The sequence below is a fragment of the Sinocyclocheilus rhinocerous genome, unplaced genomic scaffold (genome assembly GCF_001515625.1).
Source record: "Sinocyclocheilus rhinocerous isolate Xijiao unplaced genomic scaffold, SAMN03320098_v1.1 scaffold1180, whole genome shotgun sequence".
NCBI lineage: Eukaryota > Metazoa > Chordata > Actinopteri > Cypriniformes > Cyprinidae > Sinocyclocheilus > Sinocyclocheilus rhinocerous.
Window position 1 is genome coordinate 692,714 of NW_015665886.1, and position 9,991 is coordinate 702,704.

At 37.0% G+C, this 9,991-nt stretch overlaps 2 protein-coding genes across 4 annotated transcripts in view; one reads left to right on the forward strand and one right to left on the reverse strand.

Moving 5' to 3' along the window:
- The window catches only part of LOC107731631 (zinc finger CCCH domain-containing protein 3-like), an 82,032-nt gene extending 80,414 nt beyond the window's left edge, over window positions 1–1,618 (reverse strand). The window contains exon 1 of one of the 2 annotated variants that reach the window (XM_016542766.1): window positions 1,473–1,617. In XM_016542766.1, the coding sequence (XP_016398252.1) occupies window positions 1,473–1,518 (46 nt within the window). In that variant the 5' untranslated portion in view covers window positions 1,519–1,617. Of the gene's footprint in view, window positions 1–1,472 lie in introns of both variants that reach the window. The other variant, XM_016542767.1, reaches the window with a different exon arrangement.
- Window positions 1,619–1,634: 16 nt separating this feature from the next.
- On the forward strand, window positions 1,635–9,422 carry LOC107731632 (ubiquitin carboxyl-terminal hydrolase CYLD-like). 2 transcript variants are annotated; one of them, XM_016542771.1, is made up of 15 exons: window positions 1,635–1,849; window positions 2,050–2,703; window positions 2,834–3,118; window positions 4,015–4,096; window positions 4,283–4,458; window positions 4,590–4,743; window positions 4,938–5,079; window positions 5,341–5,445; window positions 5,605–5,696; window positions 5,932–5,998; window positions 6,434–6,575; window positions 6,844–6,952; window positions 7,077–7,195; window positions 7,454–7,679; window positions 8,524–9,422. In XM_016542771.1, the coding sequence occupies exons 2-15, from the start codon at window positions 2,269–2,271 to the stop codon at window positions 8,706–8,708; spliced, it is 2,319 nt and encodes a 772-aa protein (XP_016398257.1). In that variant the 5' UTR covers window positions 1,635–1,849; window positions 2,050–2,268; the 3' UTR covers window positions 8,709–9,422. The 2 variants fall into 2 exon arrangements, with proteins under 2 accessions (XP_016398257.1, XP_016398258.1); XM_016542772.1 differs by having other exon boundaries at window positions 2,119–2,703.
- The last annotated feature ends 569 nt before the right edge of the window (window positions 9,423–9,991 follow it).

The window sequence follows — 9,991 nt, forward strand, 5'->3', positions numbered from 1 at the left end:
GGCGTTCCCTCTTTTCCTGGCTTTCCTTCGCTTTTAAATAGCTTAAACGCGCCGTGCGCATTTTACTTTCACTTTTGAATTAATGGCAGTTTGGCGTCAATTGCTTGAATGCAACAACAAAATACAACGTCAAACTCACTTTAGCCTATATATAAAACATAGAACTTTTATTAACAAAACAAATAAAAATACACCATGCTATAGGGCAAGCCGCCTAATATAAAATAACAAATAACTTACTGTCTTTTGTGTAATGTTCACTAGCCGAATCACACGTTGGTGGGCGGAGTTCGTGTAAATAGACTCTGCCAACAAGGCGGGCTATTTGCACTTAGTGTAAATAGACACTCCGAAAAAAATCAAGCCATTTCATGTACTCTTGGGGGCCCCCTGGTGGCCACGGGGCCCTAAGCAGCCCCTTAGTTCACTTATGCCTTGGGCCGGCTCTGGGCAAAAATCAAGCTTAAATGGATTAGACTCACTGTTAAAAAAAAAACCTTTTACAACTTAATGCTGCCTTGAAATTTAAGCTTAGTCAAATTGAAATATGAAGTTGGTGAAAACGTCTTAGGTTACTTATGTAACCATGGTTCCCTGAGTAGGGAATGAGACACTGCGTCCTCTAGGTTTCTTGCCATGCTGCGGACGCAAGCTTCAGACGAAGAAGTGAATGACATGTTCTCCCTGCGCCTATTTATACTATAGTCGCACCGGTAGTGACGTCATGGGCTGTCGCCGGCCAACGTGTTGTTGGTGTTTTTTCAATGTATGCTTCAGACACGGGTCACGACGAGACATTCCCCATAGCGACCCCTAGAGGACGCAGTGTCTTGTTCCCTACTCAGGGAACCATGGTTACATAAGTACCTGAGACGTTTTATCCTTTACGTGTACTTTGTAGACTGTCCCTAGCTGGCCTAAGCGCTAGCTCGCTGCTGCTAGAGACTTTATGCCTTGCAACATATCGAGGAGGAGTAAAACAAATAAACTGCGATGTGTGTTCAGTTCTACGTTCTAATGCTTTTCAGATAAGCCATTTTTTATACAATTATACTCATCCACTAAGAATTTATAGATTTTTTTCGCAGCTGAATATCTGTCTAATATCCAACGTCAAACGTCGAACCACCGTTATATCGGTTTGGACGTCATTTTCGCCCAGAGACTTGTTTATCCCTGAACCTGCTGTACAGCAACCAGCAAAGAACCAGTACCAACAACAAAGAAAAAATGAAAACGAACAAACTGCGTTAAGTAAGAAATTACAAACATATAAACATCTTAAAATTAGTGAATATCTTAGCTTTAGTGAATAACGGATAACGTTAGGTCAGCCACGGTATTACTGTTACTGAATACTTCATTCACAAGGTAAATGTAGCTAATAACGAACGTAGGATTTTGAAAAAGGCTTAAAACCACTGTTGAATTACACTAGATGATCGCCATATAAATAAAGTAGCCACACTTACTTTGCAATTCCTCTATTTCTCTTTTTAGCGCTTCACGATCAGCCATCTTCAAACCAAAACACAGATGTCATAAAACCGCGACGACGCCTGTGATTACGTTTACAGGCAACATCCAATCATAACACGCCTCTCAACAGATGATTCTAAAGTTTTGGTTTTGAGCTGAACTACGCCTGGTTGTTCGAAATTTACAGACCGACCGTAGTTATGTCTGAAGAGTAGTTTCATTTAGAGCAACATTATATACTTCTGAAAATCACATCATTATCTTTATTCCAACAACCTTTTTAAGTGTCTGTATTTGGAAGAAGGCTGACAGTTTTGCATTCTAACAGTTTCGTTTTGGGTTACAGAAATCGAAAGTACTACTGACATCGGTAAGTAACGTAATGAGCATAATTCGATCGAATGTTTGCTCAATTTAATTGGGAATTATTAATTTTATGAAGTCGATTGAGAGTGGTTGTTAACTTATTTAAAAACTTCGTTTTATTAGCCATATAGTATTCCAGGTCGATATATCAATAATCTATTAACAAACAAAAGTTACTATCACTAACTTTTGACTGTTTTACAGAGGGTGTCTACGCAGATCTTCCTATCTACCAGCGCTGTTGTTTTAAATTGTTTACGTTTTAACTTGAAGGTATTTAACAAAGAAGAAGAATATGCATTACTCAGAGGAAGTGAGCAAGTAACATAACTCCAATGCTATAGGCCCATGCCCACACTGGAAACACTGGTGTCTACCTGAAAGCCTGACGTACTTCAGTTTTCCAAGTAACATTTTCAACAAATGGCTTCAGCTGACAACAATATATACTTCATCATAACTGCAAATCCACCTTCACCAAATGTGTATATAAAGGCTGGTGAAATATGCTTCATACATAAAGAACGATTTAATGCAAGGCAAAAAATAAACAACACAGACGTTTTACCTGTAGTTTGTATGGGAAAATTAACTGATACATGGCTTGATAAAGTTCTTCTGCAGCCATTGTCACGCAGAGAAGCAGAATTACTGATGGCTCTTGAGTCCAATGAAGACCGACTCTTGGCCCTGAAAGATCCTGAGGCTTTAGAGAAGGCTTCAAATCTGTCTGAAGGCGGTCAGGTTCACGTGGAATGTAAAGGGCAGTGGCTCAAAGGTGTGATTCGATACATTGGCAGTCTCACATCTTATAGTTCTGATCTTATAACAGGAGTCTTCTTCGGGGTGGAACTGCAGGTGAGTAACTTGCTTGCATGAGCGAGATTGTGTCTGTAGTATTGTTGAAGAGAGAACAGAGGTAGAATAATACAAACGACCCACTAAGAGTAATGTTGTTGTATAAGTCTTATATTCTTTTTATTCTTAGGGGGAAGATAAAGGAAAAGGCCAAAATGATGGTTCCTACTACCACAAAACATACTTCACATGTCCTAAAAACTCAGGCATGTTTGCCCCTTTTACAAGAATCAAACCAGTGGATCATAAACCTTCAGCACCCACACTACCAACTCAGTCTTCCCTGTCCATGACGTCTACTGAGCCTCTCAAAGCTGGAGACAGAGTAACCTTTTTTGGTGACAAAAATGCTCACCATGGCATGGTTATGGATATAAAGGACCACCCAGATGGCAAAATGGTTCTCATATCTACTGTGAGTACTGACTTCTGACTTCTTAGAGTGACTAAAAATGAATATTTCACCCAAAAATGAATTTACTCAATGTGGTTCTAAGTCTGTATAAGTTTCTTTAAGTTGAACAAAGAGGGGGAAATTGTTAAGGATTTCACCTTTTGTGTTCCACAGAAAAAAATAACTGCATACAGGTTTGGAATGACATAGGAATAAATAATGACATAGTGAATAAATAATGACAGAAATTGTATTTTTGGGTGACATTTTTTGTTGTTGTAACATTCTCTTTAAACACGTTCCTTAGATCTAAAGATAAAAACAACTGGATTGGTAGCATGATAGAAACAAGTCCAAAAAAGAAAGCTTTACCTGCATGTTTACATAAATATTAGTCCCAGAATAATGTTCTATCTCTTAGGGTGCGTTTATAAGATAATGTTTTGCTAAAGAAAAGTTTTTCCTTTGTATTTTTTGCATACAGATGACAACATCATCAAAATGATCCCCATTCACAGGGATCCATAAAAATGACTTAAACACTATTTATTTATCCATGCCAGGCCAATAGTTGGTAATGTTACTTTGTAAAGAAACACTATGCAAACACGTAATATGCTTGCGATGTCACCGTTTTCACAAAGTTACGTTTTTGTAATTTACACGGAGACAATAACGGTATTGTTTGCAAAAACTTGCACTTTGAAACCTGTTTATAACCCTAAATGATGAACTAAATGTAAATTAAAAGAAAATTACAGATCTTTAAAAAACATATTACATAGATGTATGTACAAGAAAAACAAGACAGTATACAGATTAAGGTATAATAGTGTGTTCACCTAAAACTCAAAGAAGAGCTATTGTACAATGTTATATTAAGTAAGAATACTTTTCTAAAATGTTCCTCTTCTCAGGATAAGGATGAAGAGGGGAAGCGAGGAGGAGAGATAATGCTCCCACTGGATTGTGTAATTAAAGAGGAGCTGTTAAATAAAGGTAACATATGCATGTGTTGCCGCGGGTTTTATGTGTATTTATAGAACAGAAGAACACATAATACAACCTTAGTATAAGCATTTGGGCTTGGACACTCATGCAAACAATAATTTCTATCATATCAATGTAATGGAGTTAGTTTCATATTATACTTTTCTTTTTTTGCTTTGTTATTCTTGTGACCAGATGGAACTGAAAAAATGGACACTTCTCAGGGCCCAGGGATGGGGGGTGTTACTGATTCTGACGAAATCACTGTTGGCTCCCTAGTGCAGTTTCTGGGAAAAACACTACTTTATGGTATTGTCCGCTGGATTGGCTGTTTACCCAATTTCCCTGGGATGACTGCTGGACTGGAACTGGTAGGTTCTCTATATACCAGTTCAACTGTTGTAATCTTTCAGAAATTCCTGTAGTTCTGAAATAAAATAAAAATACAAGCCAGTTTCACCATTTGTTAAACTAAGACTGTAATATATGTATTTTTTCTTAGGAGGACAGCAGTGCCGGCGTGACTGATGGAACATATAAAGGAAAACGGTACTTTAACTGTCCTCCTCACTGTGGTTTATTTGTGAAACTCTCGTCTTGTCGGCCTGATGATCGCTTTTCTGGTGTAAAGAAGAAGCTGTTCAATGGACACTCTGGTAAGACCTAATGATATGGTTAAGTTTTTGTGAAATTACATTGTACTGTATTTAAAGGGTGTCAGGTGTTTATTAGCAGAAAGTGAAACTTTACCATGGACAGGTAGATTACACCAACCAATATTATGTTGACACCTACTGTAGTGGAACTTGTGTAACTTTCATGTGTGCCTCATTCTTCTTCTCTGTGACAGATAATGATGAGGCAATGGTATCTGAGGAACAGGACAATGTGCCACCTATTAGAACAGAAGATGTGTCAAAACGACTGATTGGTAAGATGAAAGGCATTCAGGGTCACTGCAACTCCTGTTATATGGACTCTGCCCTGTTCAGGTTAGAACTCATCATAAATATGATTTACTTGGAGTTTTAATGTATGTTGTATTATAATGTATATTAAATTATATTTACTGTATAAGAATATATATATATATATATATTTATATATATTTCTTTAACATACATTAAATATAATTAGTGTAGAATGTAGAAGTAGAGTCAACAAATAAATAAGCACAATTTAATCTCTGGTTTAATTTATCAACAGTTCAATAATATGGCATGATCTTATTTCTGTTTTTTCTTTTTGTCCAGTGTGTTTTCCTGTTCTTCAGTTCTGGATTCTCTGCTTTTTAAGACTACAGAATATGAAACCATTCAAAGTATTCTGCTAAAGAGCATTGTTAACCCTCTCCGCAAGTGAGCTTGTGGCCCTCATTTGGCTTTGTATTGATAGAATTTTGACCTTGTAAAATTTAAATTTGAAAGTCATGCTAAGCAGACATTTCAATAACACTTATTGTACATATACACATATAGGAGAGCTTGAATAGCCTAATTTTCTCTCCTAATTTACAGACAAGGTTTTGTATCAGAGCACAGTGTGATGAATCTTCGGAAACAATTACAGAAACGGGAACACTGCCCCACTTACACCACAGATGAGAAGGGTACGCTATCTCCTTGATGTCATAGCCATATTCAGCTTTTTTAGCGATGTCAAGTTTCAAACAGAATATTAAAGAAAAATGTCCGACTTTACATTTCTCTACAAGTCATCAAAACGCAGATCCCAAATATTACACAGCTGTTTCCACAAATTATTTATAGCTCATTATCTATAAAAGATCTCTTGGCTGTTTTATAGAATTGCACTAAGCATAGTGTTTTTCCTGATGTGTGCAGATCCTGAGGAGTTCCTCTCTCTCATCATGCAGGAGATTCTCTTTCTGGATCCGCCACTCATACTCTGGTAGGGAACTTTTTCATTGTTTTCATTTGTCAGTAGGGACAGGAATTTAGCTATTCTAATTCCTTCACAATTTCATTGTTTATTCCTAGTAATTTGAGGAAGTACCAAATAATTGATCCTAACTACTATACTATTTAACACATACACACACACACATATATAAACTACACGTTGGAAACACTGTCCGAAAATTTTAGCATGATCTCTTTGCAAAGGCGGAAGATTGACATTCAAGAAACTGTAAGCAAACTGAACATCATGAAAATGATTCTGTTACAGTTTTTAGGAAAAAGATCTGTTTCTTGATTCCTACCTCTAATTTTCAGAGATTGCTTCTGCTAAATATGTCTTGGCATTTATAGAATGCCTTCTAGTTTATAGAAGTTTTTTGGAGTTTATGCATTAATATATGTTTATTACTTGATCTGCCTTTAGCAGCCAATCAGGAAGCACACAAAAAGTGCAAGGCTGTTACTACTACCAAATCTTTATGGATTATAACCACCATTTAGTCCTGCCGACAGTTCAGCAGCTACTGGAACATTCATTTTACAGCAACAGTCTCAAACTAGCCGAGGTATCATTCTTCCTTTTGTTTGTTTTGTGTTGAGTGTTTGAAATTCTGCTTTCAGTCCTTTATTTGGATTATTTTGGTTGGACATTCCACAATTGACCTGCAGATGGCACTGTTACTCTCTACTTAAATATTTCTGGTGTGACCTAAATGAATATACATCCTCTATGTGTTTTTCTCAATATCTTATTGAAATGGATCCACAATCTAGATGTATAAGTCATTGTATTATCTAGCTGTTACACTGAGTTTTATTTATTTATGCCACCAGGTGCCTGCCTGCCTGATTCTTACTATGCCTCGCTCAGGGAAGAGTTTCAAAATGTTTCCAAAAATCATTCCTTCTACAGAACTGGACATCACAGGTCTTCTCGCGAATGGTAACTTGTCCTAAACATCTATACAAATATGAATGTCTTGGGATTTTCCTAGTAATGTGTTTCCCTCTTTCTGTGTGTTCTATTAAGTGACCTGAGGTGTGTTATATATTTACTTGCTCATTAGGTCCTCAGCAGTGTGTGTTGTGCGGTCAGCTAGCAAATCAGGAGTGTGCCGAGTGCTTCAGAGACACAGTGTTTAGTGATAGAGGATTCAAATATTTCTGTGTGAAATGTTCCGCTCAGGTAGGTTGTTAAATATGCATTCTGCATTTATTGGAATATTCTGTATAAATTATAATGCATACATTCAGTCCTTTCTTAAGGGTATTTTCACAGGCTTGATTATTGTTCAGTTATTAGGCTAATTATTAAAAGGGATTATATAGAGTAGATTAAATCATGTACTTTATATTTCACAAATCATTTACTTATTTAAATATTTCCTACATTTTAATGCAACATAATATGTTCATCTATCTTGGAACTGATTTGTTTGTGTAGGTGCACTCTCACCAGCAGCGTCGATGCCACAAACCCAGCACCCTGCTTCTTCCTCAGGGCTTCTCTTACTCACAGAGTTCAGGGTCTGATCGCCGCACTCCTCCACGGGAGAAACTTGAGCTGTTTGCTGTGCTGTGTATAGAGACCAGCCACTATGTCTCTTTTGTCAAATATGGACCTCAGGATACTGACTGGATCTTCTTTGATAGTATGGCTGACCGCGTTGGTAAGTAAATGTGTGCTTGGTTTGAGTTTAAAGGGATAGTTCACCCAAAAAATGAAAATTCTGTCATTAATTACTCACCCTCATGTCGTTCCAAACCTGTAAGACCTTTGTTCATCTTCGGAACACAAATTAAGATGTTTTTGATGCATTCCGAGAGCTCTCTGACCCTCCCATAGACAGCAAGGATCCTTACATGATCAAGGCTCAGAAACGTAGCAAGGAGATTGTTAAAATAATCCATGTGACTTCAGTGGTTCAACTGTAATTTTACGAAGCTACGAGAATACTTTTTGTGCGCAGAGAAAACAAAAATAACGACTTTATTCAACAATTATGTAACAACGTATGCTGTTCTGTGTCAGCAGCACCGTACGCAGATACGCTGTTTACGTTGTTTACGCTTTGATCTGAACATAAGCAACGTATCCCCATACATACGTTGTTTATGTATGTGATACTCCCCAAAATGGCGCAATAAGGTGATGCGGAGGAGACGAATTGTTGAATAAAGTCGTTATTTTTGTTTTCTTTGCGCTCAAAAAGTAATCTCGTAGCTTCGTAAAATGACGGTTGAACCACTGAAGTCACATGGATTATTTTAACGATCTCCTTGCTACGTTTCTAAACCTTGATCGTGTAAGGATCCTTGCTGTCTATGGGAGGGTCAGAGAGCTCTCGGAATGCATCAAAAACATCTTAATTTGTGTTCAGAAGATGAACGAAGGTCTTACAGGTTTGGAATGACATGAGGGTGAGTAATTCATGACAGAATTTTCATTTTTGGGTGAACTGTCCCTTTAACCGTGGGTTTGAACATGTAGATCATACACTTTCCTGTTTGCAGGTGAAAGTGATGGCTATAATATCCCAGAAGTACGTGCATGTCCTGAGGTTGGCCAGTACCTACATATGCCTCTGGCTCAGTTGGCTAATCAAGTGCCTCGAGAGATGGAAGGTGTGGCGAAGCGACTCTTCTGCGATGGTTACATGTACCTTTATCAGAGCAAGACCATGTGTCTATATCGATGATTAAATCAATACGTACATGTCAATAAATGAGAATGTGCAATCTGATTATCTATGAATAGGTCTGCTTAGTAATGGATTCTAATAATGATATGTTCTTTTTAAGGGAAATTGTGAAACTATTTGCTTCTGCTCCATATTTGAGCATTTATCAGTCAGATATTTACACTTTCTGTTGGAATTATTTACTTTCTCTATGGAATTCCCATATTGCATTGCCTGGGTGGGTGGTACACACTTTTTGAAACATGCTGGATGAAGATGACGCAGCTGATATCCTTTAAGTGATTTAGACTTGAATAAAAGTACACAAATTGTCAAAGTATGTGTATAAGAAATAATATATATCATCATTTTCTAATATTACCAAAATGGGAAGAGTTTTTATATTTTCTTTTCAAATGCGTATTGCTGACCTACTGTAGCTTGCTGCCTAATTCATGTTAATAGATAAGGGAGTCAAGACATTTTTGCTTACATTTAATACTGACAAGATAAAGATTTTGTTTCTATAACATATGAAGTTGATGACTTGCAGAATTCCAATTGTAATTTTCAATTGTTTTGGTTCTTGAGGTTCTGTATGAAGCTTTCTGGCTACTGAATAACATTGTGAGCAACACTGTATGTAATTACTGTCACAAATTATCTGTCAAAATATTTTGATTCTTGAATTTGTTTGTTTTAGTGTATTTGATTTCATTCTAGTGAAAAAGATCAACCCAAAAAATAAATATGTCTTGACAGGAATTACTTCCTCTATGTCCTTTTTCTCTCTCTCTCTCTCTCTGTGTGTGTGTGTGTGTGCGCACGCTTGTGTGAGAGCCTTAGATCTCAGCTCATTACATTCCTCCCCTAACCAAACATGGATAAACCTGGATGAGACTTTATATGTTTGTGTTTTTCGTTACAGCATCGTAAACTGTAAGTGACGGAACAGTAGTTGTTTAGACTGCAAGAGGTGGAAAGGGCTCACAACAGCACTTCTACTGAAATCTTTCCTTAAAACTGGATAAGAAAAAGGGGATTTGGTATAATCTGTGCTGTGATACAGCTAATACACTTGGATGTAGGTACTTTAGATGCCTTAAGCAACAGGCTTCAGTGTAAACATTTACACTAAGTTATAATATTTATTTTCTTCCCATAGAGATAAATGACTTCCTGACTTGATACTTTCTGTTGCCTTAAATCACATTAAATAAAAAGTGAATTCAGCTGTCACTATGTTATAATGTACAGTGTGGAAATTTTCATTTGCTGAATTGCTAAAGATTACATTTAGC

What these genes read in the sequence shown, in the direction of transcription:
- LOC107731632 (XM_016542771.1), top strand. Translation starts at nt 2,269, where the DNA reads ATGGCTTCAGCTGACAACAATATATACTTCATCATAACTGCAAATCCA. An exon ending in AGAGGAGCTGTTAAATAAAG is followed by an intron (nt 4,097 to 4,282) that starts GTAACATATGCA and finishes TCTTGTGACCAG; the next exon opens with ATGGAACTGAAAAAATGGAC. An exon ending in ACAGTCTCAAACTAGCCGAG is followed by an intron (nt 6,576 to 6,843) that starts GTATCATTCTTC and finishes TTATGCCACCAG; the next exon opens with GTGCCTGCCTGCCTGATTCT.